The sequence below is a fragment of the Glycine max genome, chromosome 10, assembly GCF_000004515.6.
Source record: "Glycine max cultivar Williams 82 chromosome 10, Glycine_max_v4.0, whole genome shotgun sequence".
Classification (NCBI taxonomy): Eukaryota; Viridiplantae; Streptophyta; class Magnoliopsida; order Fabales; family Fabaceae; genus Glycine; species Glycine max.
In genome coordinates this window covers 49326460-49354326 of record NC_038246.2, presented here as the reverse complement: position 1 = coordinate 49354326, position 27867 = coordinate 49326460, and the positions used below count along the sequence as shown (strand labels likewise).

At 34.5% G+C, this 27867-nt stretch overlaps 4 protein-coding genes across 7 annotated transcripts; 1 reads left to right on the top strand and 3 right to left on the bottom strand.

The window, feature by feature from the left end:
* Nucleotides 1-3695: 3695 nt before the first annotated feature.
* On the bottom strand, nt 3696-5237 carry LOC100777024 (auxin-responsive protein IAA32). Its single transcript, XM_006589606.4, has 4 exons — nt 4941-5237; nt 4248-4487; nt 4035-4143; nt 3696-3928 (listed from the first exon to the last, which is right to left on the bottom strand). The coding sequence occupies exons 1-4, from the start codon at nt 5083-5085 to the stop codon at nt 3847-3849; spliced, it is 576 nt and encodes a 191-aa protein (XP_006589669.1). The 5' UTR covers nt 5086-5237; the 3' UTR covers nt 3696-3846.
* A 3007-nt stretch (nt 5238-8244) lies between these two features.
* LOC100776497 (uncharacterized) lies at nt 8245-13174 on the bottom strand. Of its 4 annotated transcripts, none has more exons than XM_006589604.4 (11): nt 12805-13174; nt 12633-12710; nt 10905-11178; nt 10465-10823; nt 10191-10293; nt 9945-10045; nt 9667-9841; nt 9298-9468; nt 9108-9208; nt 8598-8721; nt 8245-8473 (listed from the first exon to the last, which is right to left on the bottom strand). In XM_006589604.4, the coding sequence occupies exons 1-10, from the start codon at nt 13060-13062 to the stop codon at nt 8665-8667; spliced, it is 1677 nt and encodes a 558-aa protein (XP_006589667.1). In that variant the 5' UTR covers nt 13063-13174; the 3' UTR covers nt 8245-8473; nt 8598-8664. The 4 variants fall into 4 exon arrangements, with proteins under 4 accessions (XP_006589667.1, XP_040861917.1, XP_003535717.2 ...); XM_041005983.1 differs by having other exon boundaries at nt 10711-10823; XM_003535669.5 differs by having other exon boundaries at nt 10465-11178; nt 12805-13173.
* Nucleotides 13175-15179: 2005 nt separating this feature from the next.
* Nucleotides 15180-20376, top strand: LOC100806450 (elongator complex protein 2). Its single transcript, XM_003536618.5, has 10 exons — nt 15180-15488; nt 15569-15656; nt 15796-15881; nt 16012-16165; nt 16260-16420; nt 16533-17204; nt 17510-17831; nt 18819-19036; nt 19281-19458; nt 19792-20376. The coding sequence occupies exons 1-10, from the start codon at nt 15336-15338 to the stop codon at nt 20277-20279; spliced, it is 2520 nt and encodes an 839-aa protein (XP_003536666.1). The 5' UTR covers nt 15180-15335; the 3' UTR covers nt 20280-20376.
* Nucleotides 20377-23033: 2657 nt separating this feature from the next.
* LOC100775954 (neurogenic protein mastermind) lies at nt 23034-25689 on the bottom strand. The gene is made up of 2 exons (XM_003535668.5): nt 24334-25689; nt 23034-24140 (listed from the first exon to the last, which is right to left on the bottom strand). The coding sequence occupies exons 1-2, from the start codon at nt 25578-25580 to the stop codon at nt 23264-23266; spliced, it is 2124 nt and encodes a 707-aa protein (XP_003535716.1). The 5' UTR covers nt 25581-25689; the 3' UTR covers nt 23034-23263.
* Between the last annotated feature and the right edge of the window lie 2178 nt (nt 25690-27867).

The following is a 27867-nucleotide window of genomic DNA, read 5'->3' as shown; positions in this document are numbered from 1 at the left end:
TTGTTTTTTTTCGATTGAGTTTGATCATTTATTTTGATTTTTATTATTTTAAATTGATTCAAAATTATTTTTTTTCTATTTAAAATTAATTTGAAAAAAAATAAAAATCAACACAAAATGAGTTTGTTTTTTCAATTTTTTTTTCTTCCTTTCTTTCTAAACTCAAAACCCTAAGAATATTTGTTGTTTCTCTTAAATCTTAAAGTTTTATGACTCACCACATGTCATATTGCAAACTCAAGTCCAACTTCATAACAGCCACAACAACTAAAGTCTCAAATTGGAAATTACCCAGAAAGCATAAGAACATGTGCACCTATATACCCTGTAACAAATCTACAAAGGTTGATACTTCAAAATCAAAAAGTGAAAAAAAAAACAAAATCTGATCCTCTCATTCAAAGCCTCCATAACCCAACATCAAATTGTAAAACCTTACAAATAAACCTCAAACAATGAAACAATAACTGATCGGAAAAATTGAGGAGAACGTCGTGCTTCCGGCCTTTGTTGAAGGCAGATATGGAAATAAGCAGAACCCACAAGTGGAAGAAAAGGGTCATGCCGCTAAGTTGTCATAGGAACTGGAACGTCGTTGAGAGAGGCAAAATTGGAAGAGGTGGGGGCTTCCGGGAACAAGATGCAGGGACCAAGAAATAACAAAGACCCAAAAGGAGAATTTGAATTGGGAAATTGGGTAGTGTTCAAGTTGAGATTTTGGTACTGGAATTGTGGGATTTGCACCACAGTCTCAAACTCTTGTTGTTATGCTTCATGTTGGTTGACTCACCTCAAGTGTGTTTGTAACACTTCGCACTTCGGAGTGTTGGTCGTGGGTGGCGAAGCAGTGGTTGATGGAGTCGACAATGGCAGTGACGTTTGCGGCGACGGAGGGGGAGAGGCAACTAGAGAGGATGTATAGGGCGTAGCAGAATTCGAGGGAGTTAGGGTTTTGGGGATGAGGAATTTGAGGGAAGATATTGAGTTCTTGGGTCTGCGGAGGTAGAAGAGAACATTAACACATTTTTAGCAATCAATATTTTTAATTATAAACAATATTATTTTTTTTATTAATTTTTTATGGATGAAGAGACTATTTTAAATTTATTTAAAAAGATTAAAGACTAAAATAATTTTTTTAAAAGATAAAAAACTAAAATAAATTAAATAAATAAAATAAAAGATTAAATAAATTATTTGGTCTAAGTTATATAAAGATTGATCATAATAATACATAAGCATACAAAATAATTTCTTTGGTCACATACTTTTAATCTAATTTAAGGATTGACTTGAATATATATTTTTTTTAAATATGATTGACTTGAATTTAAACAAACTATAAGATCGTGTTTGTTTTGCTGCTGAAAATACTGTCATAGGTGTTTCATATAGAAAAGTAAGGAAGAAGAACCTTTTGTAAATTTATGCTTGAACTCTCCTAAGGTTTACCCAAATATGCACTAAGTTCATTTTTGGGCACGTCCAATATGCAATACACATGTTATATGTGAGGAATAAACCACATCAAAAGTGATTTTAGACATAAGCAAAATTGTATAGCTTTTGGTGAATGAGCGTCAAGTCGGTTTCAATGCCAAAACATACACGTAAATTATAGACTATACTTATAAATAGTAGTTATCGGGGTTTAAATTACCAGCCTAGGTTTTTTTTTTTTATTAAATTAACTTTATTACTATTAATCTTTTTTTTTTGTTAAAAACGATGCAATACAGTAGTGGTTATTAGAAGTATAAATGAAAAAAAAGTAATTAATATTATTAACAAATTAAAATAATAATTAATTTGTAATTTTTTTATATGATAATTATTTTGAGATGGATGGAGTATTAAATACAGTATTATTTATTTATTTATTTATAAAAAATATACTTTTATTTAACATTTTCCTTATAAAATAATATGAAGAGATAGTATATAAGAAAATTTTGTACGAGATATAGTATTAGTAATATAATGGTAGCTTGCTTAGACAATAATAGATTAACATATTAAATAGAAAGAAAGATAGAAATGATTAAAAGATATATGATTATTAATAATATTTTTTTAAAAATCATATCTTTATCAAAAGAAAAAAATTATATTATATTCTTATTAAAAGAATTTTAATTTAATTTAATAAAAGATGATTTTTTTACAAAATAATAATATTTATGATAAAATAAGATTTGTATTATATAACTTATAAGATATTAAAAAGCAAGATAAAGTTAAATTACAGTCAAGTTTACAAGTATCACGTTAGATAATGAGTTTAATATTTTGAGCTTTTTATGCATGCATATGATAAATATTGAAATTATAATAATTATAATAGCGCTAGTGTTATATGGGAGTGCTGAGAGTTGCTTTTGATATGCAAAGTTTCTTAGTTTATAGTTGACTTATTACATGCAAATTGTTTAAAGTTCCAAATTGAAAATGTTTACCAGTCAAAATGATAGTTCTTCATTGTGAGTATCGCAAGAATCTGCAACTGATCGGTAGTTTATCATAAATCATAATACAGCACCGCTATTTGGTACGAAGGAAAACTCCAATTAAAAGAGACTTATCTTTTGACCAATAAATTAAAAAATAAAAAGTCCAATTTTCTTAAATTTGATTATTCTAAGATGAGAAATGAGAAATTAAAAGAGTTGATTTTTACAAATATTATGTTAAGTTGCTTGCACTTCACAAATTTTAGTAATTAAATGATTTTTATATTATCATAAGTATTCCTCATGTTCCGCTCAAAGTAAGATTTTGAAAATTATGAGATACCCTACATTCTTTACATTGATAAAGACGACATTAGGCTTGGGATGGCCTAACCATGTGGCGCGAATTGAGGTGAATTAGACTCCAACCGTACGGGGGAAAATTGTTGGCTGTCATTTGTTTTTAACTGCTAATGCTAATTAGTCTCTTCATTATTATTTTGACTTTGACACCCAGTTCGAGTTTCACATGGTATGCTGTGAATTTAGTGCCAAAGCTGGAATAATAAAAATAAAAACTTTTGTCATTTAATAATTGACAAAAATTAAATTTAATTGATAGATTAAAAACAATGATAGATAATCATTAGGAAATAAAAAAAATCAATGTGACCCTTAATAGCTTATAACTAATTACTCTATCCTATAAATAGTGTCATAGCTTCCAAAATAATCTATTATTACCTAAAACAACTTATCATTTACGCCCAATAAATTGGATAAGTATAAATGAAGATCTGTGATATAAGTCAATGGCGGGAAAAATGTCATTGTCACATTGAAAGCAACCTGAGACAACTGTATTTTCATGAAGTTTGAGAGAAATAACGGAAAACAGATGTTTCGGTAGTGATTGCTATTTACAAGGCATTAATTTAATGCAACAGTGTGGTACCGAGGAAACTGAGCTACATTATAGCGATGGACCCATAGTCATCCAAATGAAGCCTTAAAAGTCCTTGATTGAATTTTGGAAGTGATTATTGTATTCCATTTTAATCATTACATATTGCGTACGGTACATTTCCATCAAAGACTTGCTTTCTAAGATACCATGTGAACTAGTTTAAATAAGGACATGTTTGATTTATAATTAAAAATACCACGACAATATTTCAATGTAAATTTAACAATTAAAAATAAAATGAAAACAAAAATAAACGTCTTAATTCGTTAACAAAATTATTTTTACTTCAAATGTAATTTTACAACTGAAAATCATACATGCTCTAAAGTCTAAATCCATCAAGTATTACATGGCCAAAAACACCTTGACAGAAGGACATCAGAACAACTTTGATTAATTTAATTTCTACTAAAGTAAGAGACAGAGAATTTAGGTGTATCTTGATGAACAGGAAACAATGCCCGAATTCTTTCTTGCAATCCTCAACCGCTTCACACATTCTATAAACTCTCTGCGACAAAAATAAAAGAAGTGAAAGAGAAAAAAACAAGTTAGAATTATTGATAAAATGACCTATAATAGAATGTAGAAAATTTGGCAAGAAAAATGGGACCTACTTCCATGGTACATCACCGACAGGCCTCCAATTATCTTGTCTGTCCTTGTAGAACAATGAGTACTCTGATCCCGATTGGAACAATCGTAATCCAGAAACAGAATGGCTTCCTGAATGGTACAATAAGTTAAAAACATTTTACTTGTTTGAATAAAAATTATACTAAAAATTTAAAAAATATCTTGGAAGTGCGTGCATAATTGATTCTGCCTACCAAACATGTCTTCTAATTGGAGTGCCAGACTTGAGTATCCACCATGATCAAGTACACAAATTTTCCTACCAATGGTAACCCCATCCATGTTAACCTTCACATAAGCCCACCTCTCATTGCTCTGGACCCCCTCTATCTCTTCATCAAAATTTTGGTGGTGGGCAGATCTAGAATGCATTGTGCTCGAATTCTTTAGATTGAGATTGGAGTGAGGCCAATCCATAAGGTCTTCATCATACACTGATTCCAAATATAACTTCATTAGACTATGTTAGTCAAATTCATATTGTTAATGTCGCAACTTGAACGTTAATTATTAATTGATTTCCTGCTAACAATGTTAGTAATGCAACTCAGTCTCAGATGAATCGTCAACATACAGACAGAAGACATTAATTACACATGACTAAACTGAATTGAATTATGATTTTTCTTCCGAGTTTAATTTCCATGTAATGTCAATGTAACAATTTTTACACTATCAACTTATAAAAAATCAGACTGGTATAAGTTTTAAGAACAAAATTACCAGACATGACAATTTCTGATAGATTGATGGTGTGTAAAAATCCTTTATATTTTTTGTGTATATACTATTTACTCTTTTTTATCAAAAAATATCTGACTAAAGGGTGTATGATAAATTAGAAGAGATGAAGAATTAAAAGAATGAAGGAGGGGGTGAACCCATACAGTTGGCAGAAGAATGGTAAGCTTCATGTTGAACAGTTCCGAGACTAAGACCCAGATCAATTATGCCATCATCTTGTTTGTCTTGGTAGAAAACTGAGTGCAAAGTTGAAGAGTTCAAAAGAAAGCTTGATGTGTTTGATTCCATTTGGGAACTGCTGGACAAATTAACTTCTCAACGTAGCTATTGTTAGTCAAGGTCTAGTGAGTTTGCATTTGTAGACTCGCCTATTTATAGTGAAAATAGAGTATCTAAATGAGACATGAAAGAGCACATGGAAGACAAGGAAGCGTCCTCCATTATCAATCATTAAATGCACAAAGCTTATCTTCTGTTACTGTCAACATGGAACTCAAGGTAAAAACAAGACACCCCAAGAACAAAGGATGGCCAAATTGATCCTAACAGAAGTTATTCTGGATTGTGCTTCCTCACATTGCTACAAATGCTCAGACTCTTTTTATGACAATATTCCATGGTGATAGTAACCCGAGGCAAGCAAATGGAAAATACTAATGAACATTAAACTGGCTCATACCAACATATAAATTCATTTATTAGAGTAAAAATGGTAGACTAATTATACAGGAAAAGCTAATACTTTATTGTGAGTTCAGTCTTGATAATATACTAGCAGCATTTAGTGTAATAGTCTTTTTTCTTGTGTACAATGATCGTCTTAAAGTTAGAACCTATGATCTCATGTATACTATCTAAATTCTTCACCACTTGGCTGACTCTAGTTGGTTTAGTGTAATAGTATCTGATCGATACAGAGATGGCGCGTCTAATTTTAGAAGTATTATCATTACAATTCATAACCTTGAATCCTACAGTGAATCCTTTTTGTTGTTCATAGGCTAAATGAACAATGGATACTGACATTTGCCCAACATTTCTGTGCATCATTTTATACATCGCTCCAATTCTTGCATAGGGGGGATCCAGTGATCCACTGTGTTTAGGAGATTTAAAGAAATCAATTATTATATATACAATACTTTGATGTCAAAAAGTGATGCAATTAATTTGCTTAAAAAAGTGATGTAATTATGTAAATGAAGAAGCATGTGCAGAAATAGTTTCAATATGTTATACATGTCCCAAATAAGTAATACTTTTAAAAAATATTAGCATTTTCTGTCAGAAGAAAATCCATGCCCATTTGCAGAGACTAATGAAATATACTCGAATCCAATATGACATGCTTATAGGAATTCATTAGACTTGCATATAAGTTTTAAGTTTTTATTTTAAAAAATTAGCATATAAGTGGACTTGATTACTAGGGTTTAGGGCTTGAATTTTTTAAATTCTACAAAGTCCTTGAGCTCATCCAAGCAACGTGGCGATATAGGCATAAAGCTCACATTTGAATATTTGTTGAGTTATCCACATATGACAGGAGTACCACTTTTCAAGGGAACAAAGATCTGGTCAGATCACAGCATCCCATGCCACTATGATTTAGCAGGAAATGTCGTTTCTTGTTTTTTTTTTTAATGGGTTACAAGTAGAGATAACAAATACTAGCGGTACTAAATTGAAATAGATTAACTTTAATATTGATTTCAACATGCTGCATAGATTGGAAATATATAGAAAACAAGTTTCTGTACCTATGTCTCCATATAAGATATTACCAGTCCTGGATCAAATATAATAATGGAGGCATATGGTATCTGATATTTTAATGCTGATAAGAAAGATATCAGTATTTTAAATACACACTAGATTCAAAATTTGCACTTTGCAGGCTTAATTATTAGCGAAAGAACATTTGACACATCAACTTCTTGAGTACTAACCTCCCGCTATAACGATTGTTTTTAGTAAAATCTAGGGTTGATTTAGATATAATTCTTGGGGTGTCGAGATCAAAACTGATGCCTGAAATTATTGTAAGTGTCTAGTGTAAACAAAAGTCTCGAATCAGATCAAAATAAAAAAAAAATTAAACAACATGAGTAGCAACTACTCATAAATTTGATGTATTAAGATTTTGAGTTGAATGTGATGTTTACTTTATTTATTTATATTAATGGCTTTGCATTTTGGTGTCTCATTGAAATGAAATAAACTTGGTGCATTGAAGAGTCATCAACTTCTCCCTCTCAATCCATTGATCTGGCCATTGTCTCTCTCAAGACTTGAGTCCCATGATAAAAGTATGAAACTTAAGACCTTGGAGTACTTTTCAATTACATCAGTAACTTATTTGATGAGTAACTTATTTGATGAGATTCTCTCAAAATTCTCAATAAGAAGCTCTCCGAAGGTTCTCCCAAACTCTTACAGTTTAAGAGCTTCTCACCATGTCTCTCATGTTATAATTTAAGCTATGATAATAATTTCATCTCTATCCAAAGAGAAAAACATATATAAAAGGTTGAATTATAAGACAGCCACGTTTTGAGAAGACAGCCATATAATGTGAACCAATATTCAATAGGAATGTCCAAAACTGAACCAAATCAATAACTGAAAAAAAAATTGTATTTTCATTTGAGTTCAGTTTAATTTTTTATTCCTATTATCAAAATCAAACCACACCTTTAATGTAATAAAATTACTTCTTTTCTTTGTTATACCCTACATAAAATTTATTTATTTTCCCAAACAATTGAACCAAGCCACCGACTTTGGCTATGTACGTGAGCGAATAATTCAACCATAAAAATTGTACATAATAAAAATCATTTATGTATGATTATTGATTCAGATCTAATCATCTCACTCTTATAGTCTTATATAAAATATTTTATCTCATTATATCAATGGATTTTGTTATTATTTATGATTTTATATATATATATATATATATATATATATATATATATATATATATATATATATATATATCACATGTAACTTTTTGTTATTTTATTACTTATGATTAAATAAATGTCATTTTTAAGGACTAACTAGAACTTACCTGGTTGTTGGATTTTGTATTATATCAATTTGTTTTATAATTTACTGGTTATCAAATTAAAAACAAATTCCAAAGTCCTAAAAAAATTAAAATCAAAATAATCAATCCAAAGTTCAATCTATTTTAGTTCAAATTTAATACAATATTACATTTAACTCAAATGAAATTGAACCACATATTACTTTTATTAGTAATATGTTTAACTTTGGACGATTTTTTTAAAGAACCGAACCAAACCAAAACCAAAACCAGGTGCGAACACCTCTAATATCCTAAATCGATATGATACAAATATGTCTCCAATTTTTTGAAGTATCCGTGTACACAAACCCCACTTGGTGAAAACACATTTAAGAAACTCAGGCAGGTTATAGTCATGATGAAAAGTATCGAGTAGGAAATTCTGTACATATATTTTACAGAAATTCAGAGGCACTGCTGCAAAAAACAATTAGACTCCTCATAATTCCTATTTCTATATCCTCGATCGTATTTCAGAGTCCTGCCTTTTGCTGCTATGGTTAGGAAACAAAAATGCGGAACCCCAATGCACAAAATGTCTGATTAATTCTTTCAACTTTTCTTCATAATTTAATGTACCTAGTAAAATAACCAAACAATTAATCTTGTCTCAGTTGCCTGTACCGTCAACAACAACATAGGCAAGTGTTGCATAAGCTCCAACGAAATGTACAAAAGGCAATAAGAGAAAGGCATCTCACACCTGTTTGGAATGCAGTTATCAAGCATGATCCAAGAAGTATGTATTTGATGAAAATTGACGATGTACATCACTTGTCGTGACAGCTAAGAAATTCAATTATACATGGATACACCTGCTCCACCGCCTGTGCTCAAAATAATCATAGAAAAGAGATTACAAAGAAAGCAGCAGTAGCAGTAGGCATAAAAAAATATAGACCAATTATTTATGTCAAAACAAATTCTTGATACGAAAGAACAAACAATGCTCAAATAAGACAATTAAAAATGAAAAAAAAAATTAAGAATGAAGCAAAAGGGAGAAAAAAACAAGGTAAGGGTATATTTATTGGAGAATAAACTAGAAAGGTGAGAATAGAACAGAAAGCTCTGAGAAAATTGGTGTGGGACAACCAATAAGGTCATAACCAATTAATTACAATATAAAATTGAGCATGTTATTCTTTCCTTCTTGACAATTTCCTAATCTAAAATAACATAAACATCAACAACCAAAGGAATATGTTCATACCAGCCTTCCTCCAACCAAATCATAATGAGCATAATGTGAGCCTTCAGGTTCTCCAAAAACTTTATAGGTAACCAGGTGCTCAGGAATTAGCTTAACGGTTTCTGTTCACAAAATACCTTTTAAGAAAATTCACTTCTTGAAATAGCAAAACAGGGATATAAAACATCTACACCTTATGATAAAAAAATACCTTCCACAGCTTCTGGTGGGCAAATCAGATCCTGGTCTCCAGCAATAGCTAAGATAGGGATATTGTTTTTGTGTAGATGGTCCTTGTAAAAAAAGGTCCCATTCCTGTTACATAAACCACGCTCTCGAAATGCTGTAGTGAGCTGCAAGACAAGTTTTGCGGGTATGGTGCCTACCAGTTGTAATTGTATCATAAGAAGGTCAGATATTAATATTGATTAGTCAATATATAATTTGCTTACCTAAAGAATAAAAATTTATGATTTGTCAACCATGTCTATTGGTTAGTCAATATATAATTTGCTTAACAAAACAATAAAAATTTATGGTGCCTACAAGTTTTTGATTTGTAATGGATAAAAATACTTACAGAAGTTATTCAAAACAAGTCTTTTTAATAAATCTGGATCCATCATGTCCTCAGCTGAAATCAAAGTATTTAACCATGAGAATACATATGGTGGACGAGATGAAAGAGGATAAGCTGCTGCTAACATTGCCCCTAAAGGAACAACAGGGACATTCAGAGCCTGTGCAGGATCTGCCTGTTCAACAAGTGACTAAATTTAGTACCTTAACAGATATTAGGCAAGTTAAAAATTAAATCTATGTAGGAAGTAACCAGAAACAACTAAACCATTCACTTACTAGTGGTAAGAGTAACTTCAGAGTTGATTTGGATGATGTGTAGTCCAGAGACGATGCCAGTGTAACTACTGCAGCCAAGTTGGAATCTTTTCCTTCAAAACCTTACATGAAATTAAAACAAATATTACGTAAATAACTTACATATTTATTTTATACATGCCTGTGCAGATGAAAATACAGATGTGTCAGTATATGTAAAGAGGTGATGCTCTGCTTGTCCTAGATTTACATTTCTATAAAACTTACCAAACCGTGATAGCATGGAGTAAAGCAGGATACCACCCATGGAGTGTCCAATTGCAAGTAATTTTCCATCTTTAGGCATGCTTTGTTTCATTATGTATTCTATCTGTACAGGTAAAACCAAAAAGTCGTATAAGGGATATGCAGCCAGAGAGTCTCCTCTAAATAACAGAAGTAAAAAAAAAGGTATTGCTAATTATATAATTGTTAATTACTTTCAGTAAAGCTAATGAGTGATTGATTTATAGCTTTCCAACATAATAAGATGTCACCTCACCGCTGCTGGAACATCTTCTTCCATGTAATGATCGAAGTCCCAATCATACTTCACCATCAAGTCAAGTTGCTTCTGAAAATCTTCGATTGTAGAAGTAAAGCGGGCTTGTAGATCAAATAATTGAGGAGAAACAGATAGCTGACCTTCCTCAATAATATTTACTAGTTTTTGACTCAGATCAGTTATTTGACTAGTAATACCAGCATTTTGCTTTGTTTCAAACAAAGTCGAAAGCTTTTCCCTTACCTCGTTGTATTGTTCATATAATGGAGAATCCACCAAAAGTTTTGAAATCTGATCTAGAAATTTGGCAAACATCACCCTTGATTGACTTTCGCTCAGAAACCCAGAGACTCTTTCTGACAAAAACATTAAAGTCTCGGTCAATCTTGCCACCAACTTTGATTCATCCCAAACAGTACCTAACCTAGTTAGATCACCTTTGATTGCCACATTCTCAGTTTCTACTCCATTTGGGGTAGAAATCTCAGGTTCAGATACCGCACAATAGATGTTATTCAATTCTTTGTTTGAAGCCACAGCTCCATTGGTAGCAGTAGCACTTTCTGAAGCAGCTTCCATCTTCTCAGACATTGCATTGGCAGACTGTTCAATATCTTTGGAATTTGAACCCTGAACACTCAACCCAGCTCCTCGTACTTCAAGAATCCAAGTTTCAAACCCCTGACTAGACATGTAACGTGCAAATGATGACTGCAGTACATACCATGTGTTAGTGGGAAGCCTGATACATAAAATCAGAAAAGAAAATACTACTGACCAGCTATAATTAGGCAAACAGAATTATTAGTTACTCAAACACAGGTTGATAGCAAAGAATAGCACAGAGGAAAAATGAAACTTAAACCAGAACAATATGGAGGAAATAATAATAATATAGAATCAAACGAAGTAGCTTTGGTGCATCTTTAAGGGAAGAGGCATTCAGAATTTTGCAATCAAAATGCAATTTAAAATAGTACATTAGTGTCAAAACTCAAAAGCTTCTGGTTCCAATGATCATAAACATTGCTATCGAGCTTTAATACCTTATACTAAAATCAGGGTACAAAAAATGAGAATAATAAAAGATGGATGTTCGCCTATACAAGAATAAAAGAATAGAGATGAAGCGCCAATACTTGCATTTGTTTCACACATCCGTATTAAATACATATATAATATTGATACTTATGGATACATCACTAATATGTATTTGTGAAGCATTGAAGCATTTTTAGGAAAAAATGTTATGCAAATCTTATACACCCAGATACAAGACATACATGCATGTATAAGAAAGAAGCTTAGAAGAAGTTTTGCTTGGTGAACTAGACATGAAGGCTATCATTTTTATTGATGATTCTCAGGGAGGGAATTGAATAGGTACTATTCTTGTTTGTAGACAATGGACCATGACTTATGATGTCAATGATTTATAATTTCTATTTTGATTTTAGAATTGTCCAAGAAGTATCCTCTTAATTTAGATTTGTGGAATTGCAATTATATAGTGATTATTATGTTTTATGAGTATTTTATGCATATCTACATATGTATCCTGCACATATTGTATCCTATATATGTTAAGAATAGTTGTATCATGTGATATATATTATGGATCTCAGTACCTTGAATGATTAGTCATTAGCTCCCGACTGTGGGTTCACCCAAAAAACAAAGTCGTATCCCCATGATATAATATGCATCAATCATATCACCTAAAAGTAAGTCATAACAACAATTCAAGCATGATATTAACTTGAATGTCGTAACCATGAAACTTGCTTAGGAGTAATAGAAGGGAGGGAGAGGTTGTTGGTTCGATTCTCTGCTAACAAAAACTAACAATTAACAACTAATATTTGCTGATAAAAAAACATGAAACTTGCTTGTGTTGAGTCATCCAATTGCCCCACTAAATTCCATAACAAGATTACCAGCACAAGCAAATCATATTCCAATGATGATAATAATACAAGCATCAACAACAAATTCCAAGATACAAAAAATGAAAAGAAAGAAACAGAGAGAACATAGGACAAGTAGGCTTAAAAGGCAAACTAAACACAGAACAGAAACGCACACAATTTCACAATTACGATGGTGTGATCTAAAAACACTCAGGATACAAATAAAATTACAAGAAAAATAAAAAAGTTGAATACCTCAGGGGAAAGGTCATATCCAATGGCGTTAGTTCCCACTCCAGATAATAGCAACAGAGGATGATTCCTCGGAGGTGCCTACGAAACAAACATTGTATCCTAAGAAAACGTAACGAAATTATAAAGAGAAAATATAAATAGGTGAGATTCGAATGAAAAAATCAAAACTAACGAGAGGCGAAGGGTTGTAGCGCCAGAGAGCGAGTTTCCAATCGGAATTGGAGAGGGACACATAGTGGAGTTCGTCGGCGGTGCAAACGGAGGGCTTGTCGGCGACGGCAGTGGAGAAAGCCCTGAGGCGGAACGGTGCGGTGGCGCGTGGGAGGGAGCAGAAGGTTGAAGAGCCTTTGCAGATAGCAGAGAGCATGTCGGATTGGAAGGAAATGGACATGGACATGGACATAGACATGGTTGACATTTTGGGTAACATAACGCTTCAATTCTATGATCTATCTATCTCATTAGTACTTTTCCTTTATGCGGTAATCCGTATCTAGTTTTCTTACTCGTGTTTCTCGTTTCTCGTTTCTGTCACTGACTTTTTAAATCGGTTGGTTGTCTCTATGGCGGTTGACGATTTATCCAAAATTATGGCTTTGCACTGGAAATTTGGAATTGGATACACCACAAAAAGAATACCATTTCAAAAAGTAAACTAGTACAATTTTGAATTTTCACATCAAAGAGGTGAATTTTTTTACCGGAAAATGTGTATCAATATGTGTCAATTGAATTTAATAATTTTCATGCTTATTTTTTTTAAATGATTTGTTTTATTAACAATACAAATTGATTCAATTGATAAATACATGAGTTTATGGAAAAAAATGTGAGTTTAATTCTTGCATAATATATTCTTGGAAACAGAAGATTGATCTTGTGGTCTATCTAAATGACTTGTAAGGATACCTTAGACAATCATGATTAATTATGGTAGTACCAACTAGAAAAATTAACATATAGTACTCTTACAATGTAATTTGTATTTTTTTAATTGACCCCTTTGTTTGTTAGGACAAATTGCCTATTTGGTTATTTATTTTATTTTTTAGTTTAATTTAATCATTTATCTTTTAGAAAGTTTATATTTAGTCCTTTATGTTTTAAAATAGGACCAAAATGGTTCTTCCATTAGTGAAAATTTAACATCGTTAATAAAACTAAAATACTAACGATTTTTAGTTGTCACTATTATACTATTTACAAATTTAAAAAATGCAATCATATTCCCACATTCAAAATCGTTCTCCTTTCTCACATCAAAAAATCAACCCAGATCCTAGAAGTCCAGGTCAAAGTAATAATCCTTCTTAGTGTTGGCCTCCAAGTCTACCTAAACTCAAGCATGGGACTTCATCAAATTGAAACTATCAAATACACCTCTCTCAGCAAATGAATCATGTTTTCCCTTCTTCCTCTCTCTCTTTCTTCCCTCTCCATTCGATTTGGAAGATTCCATAATCTTGTACCAAGAAGGGAGGAGATTCGTCTAAGCATAACACTCCCCCCCCCCCCCCCCAAATTGTTGTTTGATGGCGATAATTGTGTCATTTTATGGTTGAGTTGGAAGGTGACAATGTTGTTTATGTCAGAGATGCCATTAAGAATTCAAGGAAGTGGTGGTGGTTTGGAGAGAAAAGGAGACTTATGTAGTGACGAACTTGGATGCGAGATCACGTGCTTGACATACTCTTTGTAGACATTGGGGAGCACAAGGATGTCAGGTGCATTGGGAGTTGGACCTTGCCAACGATGGAGGTAGTGGCAGAAAATAAGGTAAAAAATTAGATTGAATCCTAATTGAGAAATTGAGGGGTTCGTTTTGAGTTAGTTTCTCAACATTTTGAGACCATTCATTTTTATTTTTTGGATTGTGCATTCTCGTTTTTGATTGTGGGTGTGATTGATATTCTAGATTTGAAGATTTTTGTTGTATGTTATTGAGTTCGAGACGAATAAGACGAGAGAGGAGGAAGGAGGAGGAAGAAGGGAAGAAAAAAAACTTATATTTTATGGTGATTTTTAGTTATTATTGTCATAGTTTTATTAATGGTGTTAAGTTTGCATTCACAAAATAATCATTTTGATATTTTTTTTAAAACATAAATGACAAAAATAAACTTGCTAAAAGATAAATTATCAAATAAAATAAAATAAAATAAAATAAAGGATCAAATAGGTCATTTAACCTATTTGTTTTAGGGCAAATAGTAACAAAGAAAATGAAAATGAGAGAAATGTGAATATTTCACTTTTGTTTAGATATTAAGTGTTTTTTCCCCCACATATGAAAAAAAAACTCTAAAAGTGAGGTGAAATAAGAAGATAATATGTGTTGTATTATTTTTCTTTACATTTTAAAATTAATTAATATTTATAATTAAAATTAATTTTACATTAAAAAATATTATTGTAAAAAAATTATTTATTTGAGTTAAATTTAATATTTTAAATTAGTATAAAAACTTCTGTATAATTTATTTACCTGGGCCTTCATTTTTTCTCAAAAAAAGTTATCAAAAATCAAAGTTTCTTTCCTGCATAGTTGGGCCTTTATTTAACACGCTCGAAGCCCACTAGGTGCCCCAATGCTCTTTCTTCATTCCAACAATCGCGGCGACGTCGCCCTTCACGCCTGAGAATAAAAAATCAAAAAGCTTTCGCCGCCATCAAAGTTTCTCCCTCTGTGCACGGTGCGTGAGAATGCGTGGTGGTGGCGGCGGCGGCGGCGAAGTCGAAGTGAAAAGGGTGTTTATTGGAGCGGGATGCAACAGAATAGTCAACAACGTTTCATGGGGTGCTTCTGGTTTGCTCTCTTTTGGAGCTCACAACGCCGTTGCTATTTTCTGCCCCAAGGTCCACTTTGCACTCTCTTCTACTTTTTCACTTGCCATTTTATCTTAGATTTTTTTTATATATATATTTTATGTTCGCAGAGTGCTCAAATTTTGACTACTCTCCCGGGTCACAAGGCAGTTGTGAATTGCACCCACTGGCTTCCATCTAGCAAGTTTCTATTTAAAGGTACTTTCTTTCTCCATCTCTTATAAACTTGAACTCTACTAGTTCATTTTTTTTACTGCCATAAAGTTTTACTGGGATATGGATCAAAGTTCATTTTTTTTAATCAATGGTAATATCCCCTCTTCCCTTTGATTTGCAGCAAAACTATTGGAGCAGCACTATTTGCTATCTGGAGATGCAGATGGTGCTATTATTTTGTGGGAACTGTCCCTTGCTGATGGGAAGGTACAATTTTGTTCCTTTTTTTCCCTCTATTTTTGTACAAATAAATTATGAAAGACATTTGTCAGTTGGGAACTTAGATGGAATTATAAATTATTGTTTCTTGCATATTTGTCTTTTGAATTGTTTGTAGTGGAGGCAAATGTTACAGCTGCCACAATCACACAAGAAAGGTGTTACATGCATTAGTGGAATTATGGTTTCTCAAACCGAGGCAATCTTTGCATCTACTTCTTCAGATGGCACTGCTTGTGTATGGGAACTTGTATTTCCAACGACTGGTAGCGGTAAGCCATAATTCCCAATGGCAATGACCCCGCTTAGTACCATGTTAGTAATTTTATAGTCTACATTGATTGAGACTTGCTTCATCATTTTTAGGTGACTGTAAATTATCGTGCCTGGATTCTTTCTCTGTTGGTTCCAAATCTATGGTAGCCCTATCGTTAGCTGAACTGCCTGGAGATAGTGGGCAAATTGTTCTTGCAATGGGAGGATTGGATAACAAGATTCACCTTTATTGCGGTGGAAGGACCAGAAAGGTATCTTCATCCCCTAAGTTGTAGATTATTAACTTGAACTTTTGGTTTCTTGTAGTTTTATCTGTCGGCTGGTGTTTAAGTTATTTTACTTTTCTTTTACATATGAACCCAGCTTGTACATGCATGTGAGCTAAAAGGGCATACAGATTGGATCCGGAGTTTGGACTTCTCATTACCTATAAGCATCAATGGGGAAGTAAACAATATTTTTCTGGTTAGTTCATCTCAGGATAAAGGCATTCGAATTTGGAAGATGGCATTACGCAGCTCTATGTCCAATGGACACGGCATAGACAAGAAAGGAGAAATAAGCCTATCATCCTATATAGAAGGTCCTGTGCTTGTGGCTGGTTCATCTTCTTTTCAGATATCCTTAGAATCTCTTTTAATTGGACATGAGGATTGGGTATATTCAGTAATGTGGCAACCCCCTTTGGTTGCATCCATGGAAGGGGATGCCTATTATCAACCACAAAGTATCTTATCTGCATCTATGGACAAGACTATGATGATCTGGCAACCTGAAAAGACTTCTGATGTCTGGATGAATGTGGTCACTGTTGGGGAACTAAGCCACTGTGCTCTGGGGTTCTATGGTGGCCATTGGAGCCCGAATGGAGATTCAATTTTAGCTCATGGATATGGTGGATCTTTCCATCTTTGGAAAAATGTTGGTAATGATAATTGGCTGCCACAAAAGGTTCCCTCTGGTCATTTTGCATCAGTGACTGATATTGCATGGGCTAGATCTGGTGATTATATTATGTCCGTCAGTCATGACCAGGTATTTTTTTAAAACACATTCTGTCCACAAAAGCTATACTGTTGATCCATCATGTCTATTATTTTATCTATTATGATTTCATATGAACTTGAATTTCAAACATGGCTTGCACTCTGTTGTGTTCAATTAGTGTATGAACACCGGCTATGTGAATTTTGTGCTTTTGAAGAGAAAAATAATGAAATTCTAGCTGCTTGAGTAATTGCTTCAGTTTCTGCTAGTGGTATTTCAAATAATAACTCTGAATATTTTTCTTGAATTTTCATTGGCTCTGAAAATTATTGTTTGCTATGCAAAATTTGCAGACAACTAGAATTTATGCTCCATGGAAAGTTGAGGCTCCTCTCCAAGATGGAGAATTTTGGCATGAAATATCTCGCCCTCAAGTTCATGGACATGATATAAATTGTATGGCAGTTATTCATAGTAAGGGGAATCATCGTTTTGTCTGTGGAGCTGAAGAAAAAGTTGCCAGAGTATTTGAAGCCCCATTATCATTTTTGAAGACATTAAGTAATGCCACTTTGCAGAAGTCCTGTTCTTCCGATGATATCATGGGAGATGTTCAGATTTTGGGTGCAAATATGTCAGCTCTTGGACTATCACAGAAACCTATTTATGTTCAAGGTCAGTCATTTCATTGAAAGTTGAAATTGATGGTGTGATGCGTAAAAAACAGATTTTGAGATCATATTTTCAAATTTTTGTGCTCTTTCAGCCTTTCTCATGTTTATCTACTGGTGTTAACTCTTATAGCAACAACATCTGGTTGTAATTACCTAAACAGATAGAGCCACTGATTGAAGCTAAAAAAGGATGCAATTAGTTAAGAAAAAAAATTATAATCAGGTGGTTTATTAGTCTTGATAGTCAGGTAAAATTTTGCACCCAAACTAAGCTAATTCATACTTCAATGTAATTTACAGGTTAACTTTTTTAATCTTTCAATATTAACCTAGATGTAACTACTAAAATCCAAATATTTTGTGTTTTATGGCTCTTAATACTATATTGACATATTTTTATGTATCCAACCCTTGTATTTAGTGCTTGTAATGGCATGTATAGAAATCTGATAATAGCTTAATTAACTCATCTGTTTCTGCATGATCAGTATAATATAAGCTCTTGAAAACTGCACTTTTAAATTTTCCCTTTTGTAGCATTGATGTGAACTTTTATCCTGTACTATAGTCATTCCTTCTGCCTGGCCTTTTGGAAGAGGACTTTCAACTTAGAAATGTGAATGTTAAATCTTTTTTCTGACTCTGTTCGTCATTAATCTCTTGCATTAATTAGTTAACACACTGGTTACTTGTCTATAGTAAACTCCCTGATTTCTCACTGGTTAGAAATAAAGGTATATTTCTCACTGGTTACTTAGGAATTTCAACTAGCATATCTGGTCTAAATTTATTTTGTGATCATCCCTTGAATATAGTTTTAGGAATTGGGACATATTATCTACCTAAGAGTTGACTGATATCATAGAATGGGAAACTAGATTTGTTTCATTTTCCTATGTGAAATTTAACTTTTGAAATAGTTATAAATGTTTTCTGGCGTGTTTGTCTTTCAAAAATTAATAACTTTGATGGCAATTCTACATTACAGCTGTGCACGAGGCCCCTGAAAGAAGTGGGGTCAATGGCCTCGACACCCTTGAAACTATTCCTGACGCAGTTCCAACTGTGTTCACTGAACCACCAATTGAAGATCAACTAGCTTGGCATACACTTTGGCCTGAATCACACAAACTCTATGGTCATGGAAATGAACTATTTTCTTTATGTTGCGATCATAAGGGTGAGCTTGTTGCTTCTTCATGTAAGGTATGTAGTGTTAGTCTTAACTGTGCACGGTGCACCTGTATATTATTGTTATTAGACAGAAGATGTAGTGCCTACTTGTACGGAAATCCTTGTTGCTTGCATATCTTATAACTTGACACTGCTTATTGTGTTAATCTTCATTCAACCAAAGCTGGTTTAGATTGTTGTTAGTCAGTCTCTACCTTGCTCACTTTTCTGCTTTATCTCTGATATTGCTATTGCACATATGTTGTGTGCATTGCAGGCCCAATCTGCAGCAGTTGCTGAGGTATGGCTTTGGCAGGTGGGTTCATGGAAAGCAGTTGGCCACCTGCAATCCCACAGCTTAACAGTGACACAGATGGAGTTCTCACATGACGACAACTTTCTTTTGACTGTCTCAAGGGATCGCCAGTTCTCTGTCTTTTCTATCACAAGAACAGGTATATATGTCATCATTGTTTAGGCATTTGAATTTGCACCTTTCCATTATTATTATTATTTGACAATTTTCCTTGGTTGACACCTGACATTGTTTGAGATGGAATGTCCAAGTCTCAAGCCTGCGGAAAACTAATGAAACTGAGCTAACCGTTATCTAACTGGTTGGCATCCCTTTTTAGCAATATAATTGCTGAATGAGCAAAAGTAATTTTGAAGTTAAATATTTCACAATTATTTACTGGACTCTTTTAGTACTGTAATAGTTGCTAGAGTTTCTTATTGGCTATACTGCAACTCAACATATACCCTAATCATGCAGTTGTGGTTTACAGGCACCGGTGAAATTAGTTGTAGTCTTCTTGCGAGACAGGAGGGGCACAAGCGGATTATCTGGTCATGTTCTTGGAATCCGCATGGTCAGGAATTTGCAACAGGTTCAAGGGATAAGACAGTGAAAATCTGGGCCATAGAGAGGGATTCCATCAGGCAGCTTATGTCTTTACCGCAATTTACGAGTAGTGTGACAGCTTTATCTTGGGTTGGTCTCCATCATAGGAGGAATAATGGACTTCTAGCTGTTGGAATGGAAAATGGCCAAATAGAATTGTGGAATCTGTCTTATAACAGAGCAGATGATGGGAGCATAGCAGCACCAGGTTTGGCTACTTCTCTTGCAGTACGTATAGATCCTTTTATATGCCATGCATCTACCATAAACCGTCTAGCATGGAAGAAAAATGAGGATGATCACATGAGTATGCAACTTGCTTCATGTGGAGCTGATAATTGTGTGAGAGTGTTTGATGTAACTGTTGAGTAATTAGATTATTGTACTGTACCCCTTCTTTTTTGATATATCTGTAGAATGATTTTTTGATCCTCATAGCTATGGCTAAGAAAATTTGTCCCTGCTTGCATTGCTCTTCTCCAGAAATACGAATTATTATTGTTAGGAATGTCTTTTTATTTTGGCTAAATTAGCAGTTTCTTGTGTTTTTAAAAAGAGGGTAGTTTAATATTAAAAAATTAAAGTTGTAAGGTCGAATTTTGTAACAATTATTCGGTGTCACATTATTATTGAAATAATTTTTATCATATTTTTTATGTAAAGCGAAATATTTTCATTATCCAATATTTTTTAGTCCGTAGTCACGAGACATATAACATGACTACCATGTGAATTGTGATTGTAATCATGCCCTCCAAAAGTTTCTCTTATAACGGTCATCAGTTGATCACTTGTCATTGTATCGTGAAATTAACGTTGCCATCATGGTGAGAGGGTGAAAAGTTTGTAATCAAAAGCTTGAAAGTGATTTAAGTGAACATTGGGCAGAAGATGTTTTTTATGTATAAATAGGCAAAACCGAGCATATGCTTGCCAACCTACATCGACTAAAAGTTGTTCATTGAATCGGTAGTGGATTCAAGCCTAAATGATATGTTATTCGATTGATTGTAATAAAGTTTGGGGAAATATAGGAAGAGTGTATCATATCTCGTTCTTTATGAATGGAAGAAAAAGATACACATACAGATATACTAAAAAGAGGAAAAGATTTGTAGAGTTGCAATCTTTATTCTCTCTTCTAGTATTACACGGTTGTTATGAATTAATAAATGTTATGTTCATCCTTTCCCACTACTAAACAAATGCAAAAGCTTTCGAATATTCCAGTAAGAATATGTAAACGTGATATGTTCATTATGACAGAAATATTGTTCACTCGGATGACTCTTATCTATTATAGGCATAGCTTCTCTTTTGTTTAAAAATTGTGGAGCCCTGATAAGCTCAATGTTTTTGGTGATTAGAGTTTAAGAGAAATAGACACCGTTGTTAGGGACTTTATGATCATCTTAAGTGGGGCCCTTGATAGACAGCTTTTTACTTGGTGCCTTTGACACTCCACCACCAATCCATTAAAATCTTCGGAGATAGAGAATCAAATTTTGAGCAAATGGCTCATTGATTCCCTTTCCATCATTATGGAATTCAGTTCTCGGAAGTAAAGGGTAAGGTAATACGCATTGAAATATTGCATTAATTTCGGTGGGGTGCACATACACACTGTTCTTCCATGCTTTTCTCATATAGTTATATGGGTTTCCATGACCAGCCCAACTTTCCACTTTGGACTATGGCTCCATCAGACCTCGGTCGGCAATAATGCACCAATTATGTGCATTGAATCGGTAGCATTCTTCTAAGCAAAAACCAGTTTATGGGATAGTGAGGGACCCTGACCTACGTTGACGTTGAACAAGTAGGGACCATAAGTCATTTGACAATTGCTAGCTCCATCATTAATGTGGATGATAATGTTAATAATACATCACAAGTATGCAATATAGTTGTTTGAAGCAGAGTCAGCATCAACCACTAGTCCCCAGGCTTTAATATAAAGAAGAGGATGACAACATTTGAGTGTAGGCAGCGGCTTAATCGTGCAAACGTATAGTTGAATAATTGAGACATAAGCATAGTTTTGTTTGTTCTGAATCGTATATTATTTCTATTTGGTTCGAGACTAGCAAAATTGTACTCCTAAGCATGTAACCAGCTCAATCTTACGCCTAATCTTAACTTTTAAACCTCGTACAGTTAATCTATTCTTATATTGACCGCTAACTAGTACTTAGTGCATACTTTAATACTATAAAGCATCGAATCTTATGTGTACCTTGCCACTAAAGTCACATGAAATTCAGCGAAATCAACATATGTAACGTGCACTCTGTTGTGAGGGTTTATATTAATCTTGAAATTCACTATACGTTAAAATTTCACATCAATCGAACACTTTTGCTTAACATTGTTATCATCATACATTTGTGTCTTGCTCAAGAAATTGGTTTGGTACCCGTAAATGCCCAGCCTTTCACATAGTAACTCTCGTAAGCATGCTGTATAGCATTTGAATTCAGATCCTCGAGTTATCTTAACAATGAAATAGATTTGCTTGAGATAGTATTCTTGCATAATATGAAAAGAAAGCCATTAGGCCAAAGCAGAGAATAAGTACAGTGTTTGTCAAGGGTGGTCAATTCTTATAGGACTACCTAATCTCTGTATAAAGTCGTACTATGCAACTTGAAACGATCTTTATTTGTTATGCATTTTAAAAGCTGGCATGTAGATGATAATTCAAGGTTTAGGTTTCACCAAGGAGAATCAAATTCAAACTAAAACTCGCAAGGACATTATTGTTGGGTCATGCGCAGCAAAACCTGAGGTCAATCAGCAGAAACGTGATTTTCTTGTATATAAAACGAACAAGGGGATTGAAAATGCGACCAGACCGATGTAGGATTTATGACTACACGCACAAGTGCAAACTAGTGGTCCTTCATGCATGGCTTTGGTCATATAAGGGACCGAGGACAAACTGCAAGTAGTCCAAAACTTCAAATGGCAACATCCATTGCACTTATCAACAGAATTGAATAGTTTTATCATGAACCACGGATCACAAGACCAGAGCTAGAAAGAATACCCGCTAATTTTTTTATATGACAATCATTTCAGGAATTGATATTTGAATTTTCACAATACAATGTTTCAGACTTGACCTTTTACAGTATAATCTTTGGACCAATTTCATTTCCTATATAAATTATAAATTATGACATACAAGAAAAAGTACAAGATGATCACAGTTTCTTATTATTCTTTTTTTTCCCTATCCAAATACATACCACAAACAGTTTTATCAAACATGACGACAAGAACTGCATATAAAAACTTAAAGGGAAACAAACCCATTTTTTTCAAAATTGTTTCTTTTTTTTTTAAGGACTGGCTTATAATGGTTGTGAGGTTCTTATCTGCTGCTGCTTCACGCTGTCTGAGGGATGCTGAGCTGAACCTTCCTGCATCATCATAGTCTGGTACTGTGAAGGCATTGTGGGTGCCATAGGTTGAGAGTAGTATATTTGAGCATGAGCAGGATCCGCATAATCAAAAGCATAATTGGCAGGGGCAGCAGAATTGGGAGCCATGGACTGAGAAGGATGGTGAATCTGTGAGTATGTGACATACTGCTGCTGATGTTGGCTCGTAGGAACTTGAACAAGTTGAGGGGTGCCTGCAGTTGCAGCTCTGTAAGCATTCATTTCAGTTTTAGGCATGGGAGCATTTCTGATGGGGTTGTAAGTAGCAGGTTGTTGAACCAATGTAGAAGGATTTGGTGGAGTTTGTGGTCGGCTAGAGGCGATGTTCCCTGCAGACTCACCCATATTAGCCTGCTGCACAGGCAGGTTGTAAGCCTGCGCCTGTCTCGCAGTCACATAGTAAACCTGTGGATGCTGGGGATGTTGCTGGGAAGGATATACAGGATAATATGCAGGAATAGCAGGGTTATGGTGAATAAAGTGTGTGCCATGAATAAACTGTTGCTGCTGTTGCGGTAGTGTCTGCTGGTGCTGGTGATGTTGCTGTTCAAATTGCTGTTGCGGTTGTTGTGACTGCAACTGCTGGTGCTGTTCAAATTGTTGTTGCAACAAATATCCAGGGTCCTGTACATGTTGCTGCATCTGGATCCGACCGTGCGGATCAGACACATTAAGCTTTGGATCCACAGGGTTACTGGGAACCCTTGTAGTCCCGGATTGAATCTGAACTTGTTCTTGATAAACAGCAGGTTTCGAACGCGAGATTGCATTCGCAAGACTACTATCACTGCAGGATCAAAACAAACACCAAAAACCTAATTCAAACAGTGCCAATTGAATCCATCACCAAGAACCAAATCCCTTACTAACCCTATACACTAATAACCAAACCCAACAATAACATGATACAAATGAAATAAACAATCCAATTCTAAAAATTCAAAGCCAAAACCAGAAAGATAAATTGAAATTGAGAATACCTTGAAACTGAATCAGGAGAAGGCAAATCAACAACGGCGCCACCACCAGTTGACTTCTGTTGAAATTGAGGAGCAAGTGTTTGCGTTTGTGCCTGTGACTGTGCTTGTGTCTGTGACTGAACCTGTGGTGGAGGAGTGGGTGGTTTTCTATACCCAACAGAAACCCCATGATCTGATCTCTCATCATCGGAGACAACGCGGTTATGATACTCCCCAGCAACCACCGTGGCGGGCCCAATTGGCACACCCACGGCGGCGAGGGTCGCGGGAACCGGCGGGGGAGGCGGCGAAGATAGCAAAACAAAACCCTCATCCTGCTGCTGCTGCTTCTGCCCCACACCAACCCCCATCTGCGCGAACTGCTCCTCAATCCCCAACACCTTCTGATCCTCCACAACATGAACCCTAATCGGCGGCAAGTTCGCAAGCGAAGGCGACGAAGAAGTGGACCCAAACGACGACGTCGTTTCGAGCATGGGCGAATCGGGAATGGAGTGAACATCCTGCTTCAAATTCTTCCCGTTCCCGAAAGATCCACCCTGCGAAGCACCACCGCCACCAACCCCACCACCACCACCACCATCCCCACCGTCCTTCGAACCGGGTTCGAGATTATTCCCGGCAACCTCGTCGTCAAGTCCAAGAAGGCAATTCACAGAAGCAGAGTCAGAAAACCCGCGGTTAAGCAATCCGGCGCCGTTTAACGCATTCAAAAACCAATCGTCCGATTTGGCTGACGTGTCAAGAATTTGGGGAGGGATAGAGTGAGTGGATTCGGGTTTGGTGGGAAAGAGGAAGAGGCGGATTCGGGAGGGTTTGACGGCGGAGGTGGCGGAGGCGGCGGTGCGGTCGTACTCGTCGATCATGTTCTCGAGGTCCTCGTCGGTGGTGACGGAGATGAGGGAATCGAGGTCCTCGTTGGGGAGCTGGTACTTGAGCGTGAAGGGTCTTCCGTTCAGGAAAGTTTTCGAGAGGCGCATGGAGAGGTCTGCGAGTGAGGTGGCGCGTTCGGACACGATGATGCGCGTGTCGCCACCCACGTAGCAGAGGGACTTGTCGTGGGGGCGGGGGACGATGTGCCCGCCGTAGCTGCACATGAGACGGAGCTTGGTGGACGCCGGCGCGAAGGGCTCGTCCCAGGAGTCGGTGTTGCGGGAGCGAGGCGAGGATTCCACGGAGTCGGGGTAGCTGAGGTGTGGCGGCAGAGGCGGCGGCGCAGTCGAGGGGGTTGGTGGTTGCGCCTCCATGGTGAGAGTGAGGGAGAGAGAGAGAGAGAAGGGAGGGAGTAACGTGCTTGAGGTGATGGTCTTATAGTAACTTAACTTGCTTCCGTTTTTTAATTAATTAAAATATTTTTGTGCCTTGGAAAAAGCCAAGTTGGGGGTGGAATAGGAATACTGTGGGAAAGAGTTTGACAGCTAGATTACTCATTGGACCCAGTTGGGTTTAATGACTAAACCATGCAAATCAAGTAACTTTGCCTATCTATATTTAAATTTTAAATTATCATCATTTTGTCCACTCTGGATTAAATAATCATCCATATTTTTTTAGTAAGATTTATCCTTTTTTTTTCATCTTCTATCTATTTATTTATTGTTATTTAAAAAGATAATTTATATATTTTTTCACTAATAAAAAAATTAATAATTAATATTTGATAAAAAAAATATGTATCATCTTAAAATTTATAAGTGGTATTTTTAAAATTTTTTTATAAGACTCAATTAATTAACTTATAAGAATTAATTTAATTGGTAGTATTGAATTTATTCTAAATTTGTAAATTTTGTATAATGTAAATTTCTATTTTTAAGTTACTTTTAACATTAATAAAATATATTATTATTCTTTTTTCCAAATATTCTATTGTTTTATTTATTGGTTTCATTAATTATTCTTCTTTTTAGCTCTCTTTAGTTTTATGTCAAAAGAGGAAGAAAAAAAGTAGAGATAAAGTTACAAATAAAATAATAATTAATATTCTAGAATTTTAAAACTGGTCAATAAAAGAAATATGTTTTTCAATGGACATTTAAAGAAAAACATAGATTACTAAACAGTTTAACAAGTTATAAGTAAATATAAAATAAATTATAATATATTAGAAATTGTTTATATATAAGCTTTGATCTGATTGATGGGGAAATAGAATGAATAGGGTTAATAGCATAAACTAGACTAGTAAAAATAAAAATGGTGAATAGGTAGCATTTAGGGGTCTGAGTAGGTGGTTTTAATCGTACGCGCTTACCTTCTGTAATCTGTACTGGAACCTTAAACCATAGTTGAGCAAATTTGGTATGTAGCCGCTGACGTAACGTAACCACGTAATGACGTTTTTATGTTAAAACGGATATGATACGATACGATACGGAACGGAAGAACGCAAGATACACACAAATATACGAGGATGAGTAGCTTCCACGCGCATCAAAGCGTCGCTGCTTGTTCCTTAGCATAGAAGGCGCGTGGGGGTTAGGGGTAAACGGCGCCCATAAGCTGCAACGCTGTAAAGTGACAACTGACAACTGCCACAGTAATGTTTTCACCTGACGCCTGCCTCACTAGGATTGGCTGTGCTTGCAAACTCACCCGCTTCCCTATCAATATTTATAAAACACAATATTAAGCTTTTACTGTTTTTTCATAAAGCATTAAATAAAATTAATAAGATGATTAAGAGACATTCTAGCCTTACCCTAATTAATTATTTAGATTAGATATTTCGATTCCAAAATTAAAATAATGGGATAGAAGATTAAAATTTGGAGAAAAAAAAAGTTGGATTAATCACTCATGTTATGATCTTCTACATCTTAAGTGCAACAAGATCTAGGTGATAAGATAAATAAAAATTTTGTGGGTTAGTATAATATTTTTTTACCAATGGACTTTTTCAATGATTTTAATGTTTTTTTGAAATATTTATAACACTTTTTTTACAAATCGGTTTATTTGTATTTACAAAATTGAATTTAAGCATTTTGAATTGTTAACTGTTGATTCATTGTAATTCATTATCTAGTGGATTTTCTGATCTACTTCACGGCCTAGTAGAAGTAGAAGCCATTCTAACGAGATCCTTACGTACAAAAAAAAAAAGATTGCAAACGTGAATAAGAAAAGGAAAAAGCCAAAAATGAATGGAAAGAAATTCAAAGCTAAGCCACCACATTTTTATGAAAATATATTTATCTTTAATTAGTCAAAGGAAAGAAAATAAAGGAGAATAAAAAGATATTGATGTGTATTTTTTTCTCTCTTAATTTTCTTTCCTTCCACTTTTTCTCCATTCAAATAGATGCTTAGGTAACTGCATAATAAAATAATATTTTATTAATCAAGATTTTAGGTCATTATTGCAGTTGACAATAACGACATCAAGGATATAATCTTGAGATTAAGATAATATCATTAGATAACCATTCCTTGACACCACAGTAACAATAAGACTAGGCTCAAGGACTCTAGACCCATTAATATGCGTATTTAAAGATGAGATTTTTAATGTAAAACTACTTTTCATTCTCA

What these genes read in the sequence shown, in the direction of transcription:
- LOC100777024 (XM_006589606.4), bottom strand. Translation starts at nt 5,085, where the DNA reads ATGGAATCAAACACATCAAGCTTTCTTTTGAACTCTTCAACTTTGCAC. An exon ending in TTACCATTCTTCTGCCAACT is followed by an intron (nt 4,488 to 4,940) that starts GTATGGGTTCAC and finishes ATTTGGAATCAG; the next exon opens with TGTATGATGAAGACCTTATG. An exon ending in GTCGGTGATGTACCATGGAA is followed by an intron (nt 3,929 to 4,034) that starts GTAGGTCCCATT and finishes TTTTTGTCGCAG; the next exon opens with AGAGTTTATAGAATGTGTGA.
- LOC100776497 (XM_003535669.5), bottom strand. Translation starts at nt 13,062, where the DNA reads ATGTTACCCAAAATGTCAACCATGTCTATGTCCATGTCCATGTCCATT. An exon ending in GATATGACCTTTCCCCTGAG is followed by an intron (nt 11,179 to 12,632) that starts GTATTCAACTTT and finishes TATGTACTGCAG; the next exon opens with TCATCATTTGCACGTTACAT. An exon ending in AAGAAGATGTTCCAGCAGCG is followed by an intron (nt 10,294 to 10,464) that starts GTGAGGTGACAT and finishes TTACCTGTACAG; the next exon opens with ATAGAATACATAATGAAACA.
- LOC100806450 (XM_003536618.5), top strand. Translation starts at nt 15,336, where the DNA reads ATGCGTGGTGGTGGCGGCGGCGGCGGCGAAGTCGAAGTGAAAAGGGTG. An exon ending in TAGCAAGTTTCTATTTAAAG is followed by an intron (nt 15,657 to 15,795) that starts GTACTTTCTTTC and finishes TTTGATTTGCAG; the next exon opens with CAAAACTATTGGAGCAGCAC. An exon ending in TGTCCCTTGCTGATGGGAAG is followed by an intron (nt 15,882 to 16,011) that starts GTACAATTTTGT and finishes AATTGTTTGTAG; the next exon opens with TGGAGGCAAATGTTACAGCT.
- LOC100775954 (XM_003535668.5), bottom strand. Translation starts at nt 25,580, where the DNA reads ATGGAGGCGCAACCACCAACCCCCTCGACTGCGCCGCCGCCTCTGCCG. An exon ending in TCTCCTGATTCAGTTTCAAG is followed by an intron (nt 24,141 to 24,333) that starts GTATTCTCAATT and finishes TTGATCCTGCAG; the next exon opens with TGATAGTAGTCTTGCGAATG.